Raw genomic sequence first — 19,477 nt, forward strand, 5'->3', positions numbered from 1 at the left:
GTGATTACTCAAACGAAAATGTTGTTTAGCATCTACTCTTTCTTGACAGAATGTAATGTATTACAGAAATGATAGGATCTTTATCAACCTTACAACCATCTGTTTCCAGGAGTATCCCTGGTGTACATCCTGGCGGTGATGCCGGGCTTACTGCCGTGGGGCGGCGGCGGCGGGGGCGGCGGCGCGTGGTTCCTCTCGCTGTGCCACCTGCTGGGGGCGCTCGCGCCGTGGCTCGGCTCCTTCCTCTATCACCTGTTCATGAACCACACGCGCGGCGCCAGCCTCTACCACCGCCTGCTGCAGCTGGACATGCTCGGCATCTGGGTCAGCCAGAGCATCGGTGAGTTCAGTTATACTTATAGAGCGAGCTACAACATCCTAGCATTTTTTTTACCAAAAACTGACCCATCGTTGGCAGTCTATCGTATCATTGGCACCTTTATTTGCATTTTAGTTTGAAAATACTATGAATGCCAATAATATGAGTTTCTTACGCCGGTTCTTCTCGGCGGGGTAGTTCCCGAAAAGGAACGTAGTTTCTTCGTTCGACTTTCAAAAAATGTATTATGATACTCATTTTGAATAAAAAGATATTTTATTTATTTATTTTATTAATAGTAGGAGTCCAGTCCAATCCAATACTAATTGGATGTTCTACCCTATATAAAAAATCGATTCTACACCTAATCTAAGGCAGTTATAAAAATAAAGCAAGAGAAAGTGCCCTTGCTTTCTTCACAAAAACTTGGGTATTATTAAATAACTTTTCCTTACCACGCTTGGTCATAATGGAACTCGCCACCGACATTGAAATCGGTGTAATTATATGGACTAAATCGCTCCATAGTAAACTATTTCTAACAAGCTGTGCCCCACGGCACCCGCGGTTTTTAGTAAAAGTAAAAAACGCGTAAACAGTAGATGATTTTTCGCGAATTCAATTTCATTGATTTTCCAAAGTAAATTGTAGCCAATGTGTTAATCCAGGATGTCAGCTAACTCCAAATTGTATTGAAATCGCTCTAGCCGTTTAAAAGTGAAGAAGTAACAAACATACAAAGTCACAAACTTTCGCCTTTATAATATAAATAAGATTAGTATGAAGTATGATTCCCGTCCTGAGACTGCTGAAAATAAAAAACGTTAAAGTCATAAAGGGGTTCTCGCAACACCTGAGGTGTGTTAAAAAGTTTGAGGCATGCGCCATGGCCCGCTTGCCTCATGGTCATATTCGGTTAGTACACCGAAATGGCAACATTTAAAACAAAATTAAGCTTATAAGATAAGCTTTTTTGCAAAAACATACTAGATCTTCTAATATGTAATAAAAAAATCTGCAAAAAAAAAACAAAAAGAACTAATTTTTATTATTTTTAATAAAAGATGCAAGGATAAAGGAATTATTCAGCTTGGTTCAGTCAAGGGACATTGCCATCACAAAAAAGTGTTCGTAGGAATAACCAAAGACTTGGGAATAACATATTGTTCGTACATTATCTTCGTAACGTAAACGTAACATAATATGGCCAAAGGTCTGTCAGATGTAATGATTAGAAAGTGCTTGGGAAAATTCGGTCCAAAGAAAACGTTATAAATTAAACCTAAAATCAAGAAAATACAGTTTAGTTAAGAAACTTTTGGTAAGTAAACTAAACTAAATGTTAATATAATATTTTGAGCTATGGTTTTTAAATGAGCTTCCATTTTCACCCCATTAAGGACCTCCCACTTAAAGGGGTAAAAGGAGCGGCTATTATTATAAATTCCGAGAGATTAATCATAAAAACAGCTAATAATATTGAAATACATTAAATAAATTGAATTCCGAAGTCGGCTTCATAAAACTGTGTAATATTTTCGTGGCAAATACGTCCATTACGAATATTATTTGTGTAAACAGAGCGGGGGTCGGGATAAAAATGGGGAGGGGGAGGGCGACCTTTTAAATAACTCGGGAGGCGGCGCGCTACGGCTCAGCCGACTTTGGATTACCGCAAAGACCTTTTTAACTGTATTCAAAATAACGGAATTTAACAAACGTTTCTATTTTTAGTTTTGTGGCTGTTTATTAGCATAATTTTTTAAGCAGGGTCATATATAAAATGCATTAAATTAGCTCTAAGTATAATAGAATTATTGTACAGTAGTTAAAACTGCTTGTGATAGCACATAGCCTTCGTACTCGTAGCTCGTAGCTCAGCGCTACGACGTTATACTTGCGTACAGTTCGACAAGACTTTATTTTAACGTGGCGAGAAAAGGAACTAAACGCTTCTATCATAGAAAAACGTCATTTTTGACATGTGTTTGACAGTTCTCCTTTACCAGCAGCGCTCCCGTCAATATCACCCACGTTCAAATAAAGCCTTGTCAAACTGTAGTAATTATTTAGTATTATCTGTAGTAGGTAGTACAGCTGCAAGAAATACCATGAAGATTTATGTTTGTATTTTATTATAAAAAATGACCACCTACGATATAAATAATATGCAATAACACCTGTCTGGCCTTTGATATTGTGTAATTTTCACCACCACCTCATAGGTGCATAATACATAATATTATATTCACTGTAGAATATTAAAGTTCTGAGAATTATAGTGAATAGTGATGATGAAAACTTTGATATGCACTATATTGTTATGAAAATGTCAATATGAATATAGTGTTAGTGAATTCCGGTGAACTTTTACGATAATGTTCCTGAGTCTGACCCAACTCCCGTGCCTTCGAACTTGGTTCGACTGTATTATGCTGTGTCGTTATATCAGTTATATATGTACGACATCGTGAGTCTGACAAGAGTCGTAAAAATTAAATTCACGAAATTAAAAAAAATCCAGCAGTAAACAAAATCATATTATACGAGTATCTATTGCTAATAAATAAATAAAATATATTTTTATTGAAAATGGGTATCATGCTACACTTTTTGAAAGTCGAACTAAGAAACACACACACACACACAGAGAGAGAGAGAGACTCAAAAGTTATAACAGAGAGACTGGTCCCTTAAAAATATGAGGATTGGTCACAGAGCAGACGACTCTATAAGTGCACGTGTAAATAGGTCAGCCTCTTCTACGATCTACTTCCGCCAACTTAAAGGAAACTGTTGCAATTTGACACCTCTGTAGATGCTTTGAATACGATTTACTTACCTTTAAGTATTATGCTTAAATATTATTTGTACCATCAGGAATTAATTCTCAAGCAGATGAAGCCCTTTTTTACTTGGACGAGTTACTTGAAGTCAATGCTCGTCCTGATCTATCGGTTGGATTACGACCAAATTACGCAAGTCAGCCATCTGCCTACGAATCAATTTCTTTGATGATACAAAACTGAAAAGAGATGAGGTCGTTTACGGAATAGCTAACGAAGACAAATTACCATCCAAAGCAAAATTTCAAATCCCGCTATAATTACAACAACAAAGCCCAGTTCCAATTATTCCACAAAAGCAACACTGAATTAAATATTTTGATGATCTGAGTGTTATCGCTTTTTGTTAGAGAAAGGGAATAATTAAAAAGCTCCTACAGAGAGGTTTGTTGTAAATAATATAAGAGGCTCAGAAATCTTTTTGTTTGACGCAAAAAGAAATACAGGAAGGCAATTTGTAATAGGGCTAAAGGTAACCTTTCTGTGACGTAACAGACGCCGCGCTAGGGTCAATTCAGACCGCACCTCGACGAGTAGGTGACCCTGATCGCACATTTGTCAGCACCGTACGCATCGTACGCACCACATATACTGTATACTCGTAGTACACGAAATACGGTGCGGACGAATGTGACGAGGTTTCACATGATAATTTCATACAACGAATTCTAAAATGCGGTGCGTTCGGCGCGTGCGTGCTGATAAATGCGCGCTGTGACTCAAATGACGTTCCCTAACATTTCATACATCTGCATAGTATATTTAAGGTCAATTTACACCGAAATGGTAGCGTAGTGGCGGGCATTTTCAGTGTCATGTGATTTTAAATTTTATCTTCATTATTGTAATTCATAGCATCGCTTGAGAATTCGCTGCCGCCAGCGGCCGAGACTTTCCAAGTTTCTCAAGCGATACTATGTATTACAATAATGAAGATAAAGTTTTAAAACGTGTGCGTAATGTTAAGTGCGTTACATGACGTCATTCGTTAGTAAAAATGTAACTAAGAACAACAATCTCGTCACAATCAGTGCAAATTATATTCAAGTTTCACAAACTCAAAGTATAGTTATGCGTCAGCTGCTTTAAGTAACTCTTTGGTTTAATAAGCATTACTTTTGCCTTTATTATTCGTAGTGCACTTTCTAGTACTCACCTAATTTAATTTTTAATAATATACTGTTAAAAACAGAAGTAACTCAGATATAGACTCTTTAAGCTTGGTTTAATAAAACTGTATACTTACAGACAGTTTTTTGCCCTAATTCCTATTCTATATTATAGGTTTAGTTTAGACTGTATGGAACCTATAATAATAATAATCAGTCTCAACCAAAACCTAAGCATTAAGAGGATACAACAGGGGCTAGAGAAATAAAAAAAAAGTACGTGTAATATCTATAGCTGTCTCCCTTACCTCAGGCCTATATCGCAGAACGCGATAGAGACAACTGCAGAAAATCCAGAAAATCAACGATTCGTTGTCCCCTGATTCCTTCTCCAAAACTTAACCGATTTAAGTACTTTTTTCATTAAATATTTAAAAAAGGCTTGAGCTGTGTTCCTATGTTTTGCTTTTTTTGTATAATCTAGCCAAATCTGTTTTCTGGACGTTTGAACACAGTGGAAAATTTGGCCATTTTTTTGGGTTTTTGAACGTTTATATCTTATTTAATAATTAAGTTATGAAAAAAAAGAAAACATAGGGACATTGTATTAGTGGCCGTAGATATTCAGGAAAAAAATTATAACTCTACTAGCATTATCCAGGGAGGAAACAGGGGACAACGTTTGTATGGAAAAAAGGGCGGTGTGGAATCCTCTTAAGTTGAGTACTTCTACGACTTCTACGAAGTTGAGTTCTACGACGGCGGCAAATGCATCAAAGGTCAAAGCTGAGCATTAAACAATTCGTTTGTATATAATAATAATAATAATAATATCTATGGACGCTTCACACCACGTCAGTCTGGCCCCGTGCTAAGTACCTGAAGGACTTGTGTTACAGGTACCAGACAACGGAAATATATTTAATACTTTTATACTATACATATATTTAAGATTTTTATTATATCATACACATATTTAATACACATCCAGACCCGGGAACATTGAAAACTTTTTGTTCCGTCGGCGGGATTCGAACCCGCGACCCCCGGCTTGAGCTGCCGACGCGCTCACCACTGAGTCACAGAGGTCGTATAGTGCCGAACGACTCATTGTGTGCCAAAGGTCTTACTAAAAAATTATTCGCTCACAAAGGAATTTCGACGAAGCTTACATTATGTATATTTTGCGGCATTAATGATAAAATAATCATTTTCATGCACAGAGGGGTTGTATAATGTGTTTGAATTATTCAGTCGAACCGAACGCCATGCGGCCGGCGAGACTCGAATGCAAAATGTCTCAACCACTCACTTTGTGTGTTACGTTTTGACTTTTGATTCATTTTGATCTTAATGTAAACAAAACCCTCCATGACCTGCTATAATTTTGTTATAGGACTCCTGCATGGTCGTATCACTACGAAATAGAGAAATTTAAAAACAGCGGTGGCTACTATAATGCTACCAATTGAAACGGTACCTCTTTAGTCTTTACAGCGCTCCTATAGAACTACAATGGCACAAAAATTTGAGTTTATTCTAATATATAAAATTCTCGTGTCACGGGGTGCGGTGCGTAGCTGAATACTAGGGAATGCAATCTCGATCTCGCGAGATCTCGGCCTTTTTTAACGGACTCGGACGAAAAAAAGGCGAGATCTCGCGAGTTTGACGAGATTGCACTTGAGCATAAAAACGTCTTATTCGAAGCGCGGACTGACACGGACAGAGTTGCGATCACGGAGTAAAAACGAAGAGGAGCACCTAAGCAACTGTGCACTGTGATTTTCAACTAGGTTCAATTTTGACTTCTCGTTGTTTTGTTAGTTTAGTCCTACTAATATTATAAAGGCGAAAGTTTGTTTGGATGTATGGATGTGTGGATGTATGGATGTTTGTTACTCTTTCACGCAAAAACAACTGAACGGATTTTAATGAAACTTTACAATAATATAGCTTATACATCAGAATAACACATAGGCTACAATTTTAACCGACTTTCAAAATGGGGGAGGTGTTATGTTCGTTTTCTTATGTTCAACGATTACTCCGCCGCGCCGTTTGTTAACTGATTTTCAAAATTTTTCTTTTGGTATATAGGGTATCATCTCTATTAGGTATTATATTCACAAAAATGGTGATCTGATGAAGGATGCATAAGTAATCGAGGGAACTCCTCAAAATTTATATGGAAACATGTGGTGACTTTGGTTTCGTGAGAAGTATTCTAAGCATATGCTACCAACAAGTAAGATTTTTAAACTTTTTAATCGGGACTTAACGCTGAAAAAAAAGTTAAAGGTTCACTGCGACACACAAAACTAACACTTGTGTGTCGCAGTGAACCTACTGACTTTCAGTGTATTGGAACACAAATATTGGACAACTCGAGGGTAGTCGTAGAACCGACCGCCCGGTGCAAACGAAGACGTCGCGCTCCTGCAGTCCCCTCGTGACCACGGCCGTTGCAACACGGCCGAAACGTCGAGAAAAAGTATGCACTCGTAGTAGCATTACTACTTAAATAAGTCGCGTTAAGTCCCGATTAAAAAGTTTAATTATAATGCAACGCGAAAGTTTAAATTGTTAAGTAAGATTTTGCACCAAGGTATACCTGGTATACCGTGGTTCGGAAGGTGCTGAGAGAACTCCTGATTCTTTATAGATACAAGTTTAGGAGTTTCGGCGTTGTTTTAAGAACGGAAATCATATGCTACTATGCAAATTACATTCATCATCATCATCACTACCATAATATTATACCATACATCGTCCCATGGTTATGACTTATGAGCCTATAATGACCCTGTTATTGGTACTTTTTATAGTCTTTTAGATCGAGACTCGAGTTTGTCAAGCGATAATTGAAAAAAATCTATACTTTAATATTATAAACCTGAAGAGTATGTTTGCTTGAACGCGCTAATCTCAGGAACTACTGGTCCGATTTAAAAACTTATTTCAGTGTTAGATAGCTAATTTATTGAGTAAGACTATAGGCTACATATTATCACGCTAAGACTTATACGACCGAAGAAACTCAGGAAATGTGGGAAAAACGGAGGAAATATTAGAAATTACGTACTATTGGAGCAATTTTTATGGCAATATTTGGCACAGATTTGGAGTAAATCAAGTGAAGGGAGTAGCGACATAAGAGCTATTTTTTATGGGAAAATGTACGGTTTCCGTAAAATTCCTAATTTACGCGGGCGAAGCCGCGCGGGACATCTAGTATATAATAACTGTTTTATTACTAAAAGATTTGTGTTTAATAATGTGCGCTTTTATAATTCTGGACGTCACGTTATCGTGGACGCCTTCCAAAACTATAAAAGCGCATATTAGAAGAGAAAACTGGTTGTTTCTTTCAATTCTTATTTGATAGATAGTAGATACGTATGTCAAAGTTTACTACTTAAAAATTATAGACATACGTCAAACAATGTTTGATGCATAAAATTCTACTCGTATTGAAAAAAATCGTGAAAATGAATGTTAATCTTATAATACTTATAATATTTATTACTTTTTTTCGTAATTTATTTAAATATTAGCTGTCCCGGTGAACTTTGTGTCACTTTAAAACCTTCCCTGGACTTCTACGAATATTTTAAGACTAAAATCAGCCCAATCCGTCCAGCCGTTTTCGAGTTTTAGCGCGACTAACACATTTGAAAATCCATTTTTATATATATAGATTGTGATTATTTGCAAAAAAACCCACCAAACTGCTAAACTCGCGAGATCTCGAAATTGGCGAGATCTCGCGGTATTGTATTCATAAACTCGCGGGATCTCGCTCGAGCAGCAATCTCGCGAGATTCGCATTCCGTACTGAATACCTCTGAAACGGATCGACCGATTTTCGTGAATCTTAGCTAGCATATTGGCTAGGGTTGAGATTCAGACAACATCTACTTTTTATATTTATAAGTGCATTTGTTGAATAAATAATAGTAAATTATTACAACTCGAGACTGACGACGACCATTGTTTGTGCAACGGGATAGCGTCGATGGACGTTGCCATGGTAACATACTTTTTTTTTATGAAATAAGGGGGCAAACGAGCAAACGGGCCACCTGATGGAAAGCAACATCCGTCGCCCATGGACACTCGCAGCATCAGAAGAGCTGCAAGTGCGTTGCCGGCCTTTTAAGAGGGAATAGGGTAATAGGAGAGGGAAGGGAAGGGAATAGGGGAGGACAGGGAAGGGAATAGGGTAGGGGATTGGGATTCCGAAACGATTCCTGATATTTCATAGGTAGCCAGCAGCTGGTAAAACTCGCTCAGCATCCACGCTGGTTGGTTCAATTGTCATTTAAAGTATATTATAGGTGAATTGAAGGTAAATTGTTTAGTGGGCTGCCTGTATCTAGTTCATGCACCCCCGCGCGCAAGGTTATACGTACGAATCACATTTATTTGTAATCCCGCCAGTCCCGCGGAATCCCGCTAAATTTTCGACCGGGATTAGTCCCGCAAAATGCATGCGGGATCCCGGTATTTCGGGATCCCGGTATCCCGCTATTGCATTCCCTATCCATGACCCAGGAACATAGTAAAATTTGTGTTAGCCCGCGACCCCCGGCTTGCCCGCTCAAGCACTGAGACACAGGGATCATCGCATTTTAGATTCTATTATTTACACTCAGATTAAAATTAATTGCAGTGCAGTCTACAAGCCATGCTATGCTACCGAAAAACTTTCTAAAGAAACATTATAAGGGTGAGAATCATTCGCTAGTAATATATCCAAGACGTGTGGTATTACTGTTCGCACTACAAATCCTCGTTACGTGTCAAATCCGTCGTGTTTCCCTACACCCTATACCCTACACCCTAAGCTCTACGCAAACATTATATTCGCCCCTTTTTAATCCCTTCAAGTTTCAGTGTCACGAAAGGGTTTAGTGGCCTTTCAGTTCTATTTTAAAATAATTAAGCCTTTTCGTAAAGTGTCTTGATCGTTTTTTATATAAATATTGTATTTTAAGAATCTGTCGGCGTTATTAATATAAGAAGAATAGACAGGATATACAGGAATAATATTATCTCTTCCTTTTCCATTGGAAAACCTGCTTGAGACGATAACAACCATATTTGTTAGTCCTGGGTGCTAAGACAAAATGCATTCGCCAGTGTTGATATTCAAGTGAGATTGAAGTGTTACCATTTAAAACATTTTCTACATCTCATCGATACTAGCGAATGCATTTTGACTATAGGGCCTTTTCTTCATCAATAAGGCCGAAGAAGTTGTGCTTGTCGCGGTATACCACAAACTAAACAGAGATTAAGCAGGACATGACCAACGAGATTTACATGCTATTTATATTCAGACTGTGCGGAGTGCAGCGGAACGCGGGGCGGGAGGAAAATCGGGGAGGGGGAATGGGGAGAAGACAGCAGTGTTACCTACTTCAAGAATTTTTAACCAAGTGGAAAGCAAAAACGCCTAAACTCACCAAAAAGAGCAAGGAACCTAATTGCAGGTTACCTATAAAGTTGGAAATTTTCGAAAAAAACTCATTTTGGCGGCAAGAGATGAAACATGTTCCACGATAGTACATCAAAATATAAATAAGAAATACTCTTTGGTAAAATGTCGTAACTGATTGATGATACCAAAGAGTATTTCCTATTTGTATGTTGATGTACTTACTATCGATTGGCACATGTTTCATCTCTTGCCGCCAAAATGACTTTTTTTTAAATCGGGAATAATTTGTAGTGTATACCAGGCAATGATATTCTATGTTACTAACGTAACTAGATTGGAAGTTTACGATAGCAACGCGTTGCCACTTCGAAGATGCCTGCAGGCATATCTCACATACATAATGACATAACGAATATAATTATGAGTGGACTTGACATTGTCTTTTGAACAAAAAAGTGGTTACGCATTTCTGAGAATCTTTTGTAAGACATTGCTACTCTAGTATTTTAGAAACTCATTGATACCAGGCTTCATACTAAAATGTCACATGCCCTTTCTTAATTCCCCGTTAAATGTAACCAGCTTTCATAAGCTTGGTAAAATAAATTCGTGTTTACTTTCCAAAAATTAATTCATAGAAAAGAAAATAATAAAGGGTAATTGTTTATTTATACATTAAATTGTAGCAGTTTACTAACAAGTGCACCGTTCTTAATCAAATGATTCGATATTTTTCCCTAAATTTGGGGTAAACCTTAGTTGTAACGCCAGGAGCAGGGGGAAAACCCTGTTAATGGTTCTCGGCCCCTCGGGGCAACGAGCCGCGATCATTGCGTTACAACTAACTTATTCTATGAATTCCTAAGTTCTGAACTACGATTCTGATATTCAAATCCGACATTATTTTTGTGTTGCTTAATATTATCTTATATTTAAAAATTTAACGAGGGTCTCTCGCCGATAAACAGCTTGGTTTGGAGAGGTTCAATTATTGTAGTAGTTTTAAGAATTATCAAATAAATAAAATCTATAAACAAACGTTTATTACGGCTTCGACCCAGGTCGGACGCGACTGATTTTCTGAGGTTTGACCTTTCTAAGCGCTTTAGATATTTCATGACTGATGACAATACCATTTTGTAGTTTATACCGAGACTACTTCAAAACCATATCGAAGCTGTATAAGGTTGGATTTATGTAGCAGAATCGGGGAGTACCCCATCTGTTCATCGTCAGGACTAATAAACAAATTTTGAACTCCTTTCCAAGTAAAAGAACATGACATACATAGCGTCTTACAGGTAGAATAATAATATACCTCGTGTTCAAGTAAACGTGGTAGTAAGAACCTACAAAGTACAAACATTATCGTAAATATCTTGACCTTTAAGAATGCAACCTTACTTCGATAGACCTAGTTGTTTAGGTTATAGGTAGTTAAAGCCACAAGTTATAAATACCTAAAGTTATGTTAAGTCTTATCTCTATTAAAGACTTTTATTTAATATTATTTACCTAGGGAAAATAATATCAAAAATGCGATGCGAAAGTGTATATTATTTTATTACTTACACTGTCTTTCAGTCTGTCAGTCTGCCTGTCTATTACCTTTTTAACGTCTCAATGCTGAAGCGATGTTGATCAAATTTGATGTAGAGTAACTTTATAACATCCTTTTTTTAATCTAGATTTTTTAAAATTCCCTTTCGAATTGCTTCGCAAAAAAGTTGCGGACAATGTCTAGCATTAAATTTTAGTATAAGGCGAAAAATTAATATACAAATGGAGTAAGCCCCCGGAGCCCGTAATTTACAGCGATCTAGATCGTATCTGATATTAGGTAATAAAAAGACGTCGATACCGTTTTAATCTGATCGCGAATCAGTGACAATGTTCGGGCACAATACCGTGATGCAAAAGTTTAACACCACTTTATCCTTACTGCTGGAGATTTCACACTTACCCCTCCTAAGTGTTAAAGTTTGCACGATAGAAACGAACTTTGTTAGGGTTCCGTACGTAACGGAACTCTTATAGATTCGTCATGTCTGTCTGTCTGTCTGTCCGTGTAGCTCTTATAGTTTCGGAGAAAAGTGGCTGTGACATACGGATGTCACAGCCACTTTTCTCCGAAACTATAAGAGCTACACTATTGAAACTTGGTAAGTAGATGTAGTCTGTAAACCGCATTAAGATTTTGATACAAAAATGGAAAATTATTTAAAATTTTAGGGGACCTATTTGGACCCCTAAAATTTTTAATAATTAATTTTTTCCATCTAACCTATGCGTGTGGGGTATCTATGGATAAGTCTTTGAAAATCATATTAAGGTTTCTAATATCATTTATTTCTAACCTGAATAGTTTGCGAGAGAGACTCCAAAGGGGTAAAATATGTCCCCCCCCCCCCCCCTCTAACTTCTAAAGTAGGGAAAATAGAAAAATAGAAGTAAATGATAATTCTAAAAAAAATATATGTTGTACATTACTATAAAAACTACCAACGAAAATTGGTTTTCATGAACGAGATCTAGCAGGTAGTTTTTTTATACATCATAAATAATAAACTTTCATTAAATCAACTGAAATATTATAAAAATAAATCTAAAACCTTTTAATTCCATAGAAATAAACCTTAATTAAAAAAGGCGAGTCCAACTCGCACTTTGGTCGGTTTTTTTTTATTATGGTTACGGTACAGTTACCGACATGCTTGTGTCTATTCTTCTGCTTTCTTATCTCTTGCGGTTTTTCTGATCTTACTATTGTTTGATCTATACAAAGATATTTTCACTTATTTTTCGATTAAATATAGAGAACCTTGAGGTCTTGAATCTCGACCACTCTCGACAGATCTATTAATGACATTTTTAGCCGCGCCTGATCCACAAAGGGCGGCAATATATCTTGCCGGTGAAACTTTCATGAATTGCTCCTAAATCCGTCACCTTTGTTCTCGGAAATAAACGGGAAGGAGCCGAAGGATGCAGACGCTTTGGGGGTTTATCAGACCCTTTTGATTGATACTTGAGATTTTATTTAGACGGTCTTATCTTCCAATAAGTGATCTTGAATTCCTAAATACACTTTACTCAAGTTTTCATTTGTTGAATCTTGGAAGAGATCTATTGTGGTTATTATTGCTGCAAGTTTCATATACTATGACGACATGGGCGTACCCAGGATTTTAGTTAGGGGGGGTGGCAGCATACCTGTTTCGAGAAAATGGTAGGTCTGGTATATTGAAACAAAAAATCATGAAAATTGACTTTTATTAATCTGACTAAAAATATATTTTTTTCCAAGTTTTCCAATACTTCATTTTGCGCAGAGTAGGTAACAGTACGTGTTTAATTCCCACTTGCCAGGAAAGTTTACGTACGTATATGACGACATTTTATGTTGTTGGTAAAAATACTATCATAATTTTAATGGCTATTAATTAGTAAACGTTTTTTCATGCATCGATTTATTACTTTTGTGATTTTGTGATAAATCGATGATTTCTTATGGCAAACAGTTTCAGGTACTTAGCACGGGGCCAGACGGACGCGGTGTGAAGCGTCCATAGATAATTATTATAAGCGTTATTTTTTCTGCACGATGACAAATTTCCGATGGTAAAAGTAACAAACTTTCACGTGTTATCCAGTAAGTACATAAAGCGAGCAATAACTTTTACTCGTTTGATGCCAATAAGAGTTTTAAAATAACTTTACTGGCGATTGCGAATAAAACAACGTGACTCGACGACACGCGGCATAAAGCGTTCAAAGTATAAAGTGCTCACGACAGTTTAATTAATAATATATTGTGTCAAAATAACTTTCATAGCGACAATATGAGGCGGAATAATTACGGCCGGGCCTCCCCTGATAATTGAATAAGGATGATTAATACCGTTATTACTGCGAAGCACGCCGCCGCCGCCGCGGCCGCCTGCTGAATGCGCATCTATTGTTTCAATTTATTGCCCAATTGTTATTAAAACAACGGCCGTTTAATTAGCATGATTGTTTTTATGAACGCGAGTTGCGAGCATTCATTAAAATTACCATAATTGTGCCACTGTAATTTAACACTACGCCCGACTATACATACAATGAAAATGATATCTATAACATAGATTTTCATCCCCACTCCACGCTAAGGAAAATCGTGGGTGCAAGCTGAGCACCAGATAAAGTGGTTGGGTTATAAGATTCCTATAAATAAACGCTACGATCGTTGCACGCTCCGAAGATAAAACGTTTTCCTTGAATATTTCAAAGCTATCAATAGCGAGCATCTAACAATAGCCTGAAAGGTCCGTAGATAAAGTCAAGGCCGGCTGCGCCCACCTATTGCACCAAAAAGCACACCTTGATCAATATCTCCACATAAAAGAAATGGCCCATTATGGTTTTGGACGCTCAGCGGGCGCGGCGGAATATTCACACGGTGCTGAAAATTGGGATTCATCAGAACAATTTTTATGTTTCCTACCATTTTATTTATGCAAATATTTGCTGGCTATTCTGCTGTATAGCTTATGTTTTAGATACTAGATCACCTAAATATCAAATCGGTATCGGAATATATCGAGCCGGTTTTAGCATTAACTATTTCCGAATCACAAATGGAATTCCAGACGGTTATGTAATTGTCTGGGAGCTGCGAGTTGCGACAGTAGATACGAGCCGGGGTCAGCTCTAATGCTCGTTGCAGAATACTATCTACATCATCACTACATAGTAAAAAACAATGTCGCTTTTTCTGTCCCTATGTCCCTTTGTTCCCTTTAATCTTTAAAACTACGCAACGGATTTTGATGCGGTTGTTTAATAGATAGAGTGATTTAAGAGGAAGCTGTTTAACATCCATTAAATAGTGGAGAACAACTGTTATTTTTAAAATAATTAATAACATTTTTCCGCTTACATTCAAGCGCAGGCTGAACCCTAAGATATTTATCAATATAACTACGTGTCCCGCGCGGCTTCGCCCGCGTAAATTAGGAATTTTACGGAAACCGTATATTTTTCCATAAAAAATAGCTATACTCCCTTCGCGTGGTCTACTCTATATCCGTGCCAAATATTGCCATAAAATTGCTCCAGTAGTTCGTGAGATAAACCCTTTCTAATATTTCCCCCATTTTCCTGAGTTTCTTCGGTCGTATTAGTCTTAGCGTGTTAATAGCCTTACTCGATAAATGAGCTATCTAACACTTAATAATAAGTTTTTAAATCGGACTTGTAGTTCCTGAAATTAGCGCGTTCCAGCAAACATACTCTTCAGGCTTATCTTATATCTTTAAACGAGCAATTCTTGTATATTTTTTTTTTTTATAATAGTGATAGAGTAGTGATGATGATGATGAATGTAATTTATGCATAGTAGCATATGCTTTCCGTTCTTAAAACAACGCCGAAACTCCCAAACTTGTATCTATAAAGAATCAGGAGTTCTCTCAGCACCTTCCGAACCACGGTATACCAGGTATACATCGGTGCAAAATCTTACTTGTTGGTAGCATATGCTTAGAATACTTCTCACGAAAGCGAAGTCACCACATGTTTCCCTATAAATTTTGAGGAGTTCCCTCGATTACTTATGGATCCGTCATCAGATCACCACTTTTGTGAATATAATACCTAACTGGGATAATCTTCTATCTATATATATAAAACTCAAAGGTGACTGACTGATTGACATAGTGATCTATCAACCACTGGACGGCACAAACCACTGGACGGATCGGGCTGAAATTTGGCATGCAGGTAGATGTTATGACGTAGGCATCTGCTAAGAAAGGATTTTGATAAATTCCAACCCCAAGGGGTTCAAATAGGGGATGAAAGTTTTTATATAATAATACTTCATAACGCGAGCGAAGCCGCGGGCAAAAGCTCGTACCCAATATACCAAAAGAAAAATTTTGAAAATCGGTTAACAAACGGCAGAGTAATCGTTGAACGTAAAAAACGAACATAACACCTCCCCCATTTTCAAAATCGGTTAAAATTATATCCTATGTGTTATTCTGATGTATAAGCTATATTATTGCAAAGTTTCATTAAAATTCGTTCAGTTGTTTTTGCGTGAAAGAGTAACAAACATCCATACATCCATACATCCAAACAAACTTTTGCCTTTATAATATTAGTAGGATAGTAGGTAGTAGGATGTACTAAGTATTGTACACAATGAAAAGGTCTACAGAAAACTCCGCGATGGTATATTTAAATATGTTTATCGCTTATGGATAGCCCACAATAACAGTTTTTCCACTTTTTTGTCATTTACTTTTTACATCGGTGCAAAATCTTACTTGTTGGTAGCATATGCTTAGAATACTTCTAACGAAAGCGAAGTCACCACATGTATCCCTATAAATTTTGAGGAGTTCCCTCGATTACTTATGGATCCTTCATCAGATCACCACTTTTGTGAATATAATACCAAACTGGGATAATACCCTATATACCAAAAGAAAATTTTTGAAAATTGGTTAACAAACGGCTGAGTAATCGTTGAACGTAAAAAACGAATATAACACCTCCCCCATTTTCAAAGTCGGTTAAAGTTATAGCCTATGTGTTATTCTGATGTATAAGCTATATTATTGCAAAGTTTCATTAAAATCCGTTCAGTAGTTTTTGCGTGAAAGAGTAACAAACATCCATACATCCAAACAAATTACTTTCGCCTTTATAATATTAGTAGGATGTACTAAGTATTGTACACAATGAAAAGGTCTACAGAAAACTCCGCGATGGTATATTTAAATATGTTTATCGCTTATGGATAGCCCACAATAACAGTTTTTTCACTTTTTTGTCATTTACTTTTTACGGCAAATAATGGCTAATTTTCAAATCCTTATTCAATTAAATACTTTAAATTACATTGTTGATTTAATTAATATAGATCTATATGGCCCACGACACAGCATACGATTCAAATGAATATTTTCGAAGATATTACAGATTTAAAAATTGTGGGCTACGCTCGCTACGGCGTTTGCGGCGAAACCGGCTAATGCGGACCACGGGCAGTAATAATAATGATCTTTTGACCGTTCACAATCTCGCGAGCTAGATTATAATCTAACGGTATTTACAATCTTACGGTGACAAATATAAATCAAAACTATTGGATCGATTTTAATAATTTTTTTGGTGAGTGACAGACTATATATTTTATACTCGTGCGAAGCCGGGGCGGGACGCTAGTGTTGTATAAAATACACTACTGCGTCAAAATCTTTTACTTAAAGTCTAGCTTTTTACGCTGTTAGTCTAAGCGATAAGTTGAGAATGGCGAAATATAGAGATAAGGGTCATAAAAATACGTGCGAATTGCGACAGCTCATCAGATTCGGGAAGACGTCTAGAAAAATGTATCGGAAGCGTGTATTAGCACACAAAAAATTGCGAAAGTTATAAGCAAATTGGGTTGCAAAAAAAAGGTATTATGTTTTTTGTTAAAAACTCTGTAACAATTAACATTTAAGAAATTTAAAAAAAAAAGATTCTTAAAGAAGAGGAAATTTCCATTAAAAAATCCGAACTCCCGGAATTCTATCTCTATTACTCATAGTTCTAATTTAACGCTGAAAGTAAGATGACGCCATAAAAAAAGTAATACTTTGTTTATAATAATTTTTTAACTTGAACAAAAAACTATAAATCCAAGTAATATTGTCAAAAAAAATTGTTTCATTTTTTATCACGACAGTGATAATAAATGAATCAATTTCAAACACGACAGTAAGTGACATAGACTATATATTTTATACTCGTTAGAAGCCGGGGCGGGACGCTAGTGTTGTATAAAATACACTACTGCGTCAAAATCTTTTACTTAAACTCTAGTTTTTTACGCTGTTAGTCTAAGCGATAAGTTGAGAATGGCGAAATATAGAGATAAGGGTCATAAAAATACGTGCGAATTGCGATACCTCATAAGATTCGGGAAGACGTCTAGAAAAATGTATCGGAAGCGTGTATTAGCACACAAAAAATTGCAAAAGTTATAAGCAAATTCGGTTGCAAAAAAAAGGTATTATGTTTTTTGTTAAAAACTCTGTAACTATTAACATTTAAGAAATTAAAAAAAAAAGATTCTTAAAGAAGAGGAAATTTCCATAAAAAAATCCCAACTCCCGGAATTCTATCTCTATTATTTATAGTTCTAATTTAACGCTGAAAGTAAGCCTCCGCGCGGCATTTTGAGGTAGCGCGCGCGGCTTTTGAGGTATTAAATATTTATTTAAAAATTTTAAAACTTATGGTGTATTCCGAACACTTCAAAGAATTTGCTCCCGTAACTAACGAAATTTTTTCGAACTTCCGTCCTCATTATACTTTAAAAAAAATGTTTAAATAATTTTCGTAAAAAATTTCACTTCGTGGAGCCCTTGATATAAACATACTTAACAAGATGACGCCATAAAAAAAAGTAATACTTTGTTTATAATAATTTTTTAACTTGAACAAAAAACTATAAATCCAAGTAATATTGTCAAAAATTGATTCATTTATTATCACGCAATTGTTATCATATCAATAAAGGACATGTAATAACTAAAAAAAAATTTTTTTCCGCCATTTGCTAATAAAAATTTATATGCCAATGGACTGTTTCGATGCTTTTAAATTTTTTTTTAAAAGCATCGAAACCAGGCCAGTTACGCAGGAGTAATTTTATAGTGCCCAAGTGTGTGCGCAATACACAAGAGCACTCTGGTTTTAATGAAACCAGGCCAGTTAATCTCTTGTGTATTGCGCACAGACTTGGGCACTATAAAACTACTCCTGCGTAACGTGCTCTTGTGTGTTGCGCACACACTTGGGCACTATAAAATTACCCCTGTGTAACTGGCCTAGTTTCATTGAAACCAGAGTGCTCTTGTGTATTGCGCACACACTTGGGCGCTATAAAATGACTCCTGCGTAACACGACCTGGTTTCAGAACGCGTCGTGGCCGTTTTCATGTTTTTATTATTCGTAGGGGCCACAACACAAATTCGCGTCGTGGCTGTTCTTAAATGCTCAGAACGCGTCATGGCTTTTCTCGATTACCACAACGCGTTGTGGTCGAATAGCACGTCAACCACGACACGAATTTCGCTTTGTGGTATTTCTGTGATTACCGGAACGCATCGTGGCCGTTTTCACTAGGGCCACGACGCGAATTTCGCGTCGTGGCCGTTTCACTATTAGCCATTTTTTCGCTTTTGAGCGTTTTCGGTCTTTGAGCGTAACATATACATATGGGATTACAAAGTTATTCACGAAGTTAGAGAAAGAAGAAGAAACGGACAGTAATTATGAAATGTTTATTAGGTTTTCCCTTATTTAAGACACTAAACACTAGCTTAATATCTCTTTACCGACGATAAACCGGAGATATTTATGGTACGGGTACAATGATTCATAAACCGCAAATGTAACTTTGTAATTCTATACATTTATATGGGATTACAAAGTTATTTATGAAGTTAGTGTATCTAGAAAACTGGACAGAAATTTTGAAATATTTGAATTTTCCCTTGATTTAGACACTAAACACTAATTACATTCTAAATTTGAAGGTTCTATGTCTGCTAGAAATACCAAAAGTCTTTTTGGTGATCGGTCAGTCAGTCAGTCAGTGAGTCAGTGACAAAATTAAGAATCTTTTACAAGTTACAGCTCTTAAACTACTGGAGCAAATTGAATGAAATTTTAAATATACCGTGTTTATACAATGCTTGCTTAGCAACTGAA

At 36.6% G+C, this 19,477-nt stretch overlaps 1 protein-coding gene across 1 annotated transcript in view; it reads left to right on the plus strand.

Annotated features, from left to right (window-relative positions):
- LOC121725415 (progestin and adipoQ receptor family member 4) overlaps nt 1-19,477 on the plus strand; it is a 54,032-nt gene that overhangs the window by 17,828 nt on the left and 16,727 nt on the right. Inside the window, exon 2 of the mRNA XM_042112390.1 lies at nt 110-340. Coding sequence (XP_041968324.1) covers nt 110-340 — 231 coding nt within the window. The remainder of the gene's footprint in view (nt 1-109; nt 341-19,477) is intronic.

The sequence above is a fragment of the Aricia agestis genome, chromosome 3 (genome assembly GCF_905147365.1).
Source record: "Aricia agestis chromosome 3, ilAriAges1.1, whole genome shotgun sequence".
NCBI lineage: Eukaryota > Metazoa > Arthropoda > Insecta > Lepidoptera > Lycaenidae > Aricia > Aricia agestis.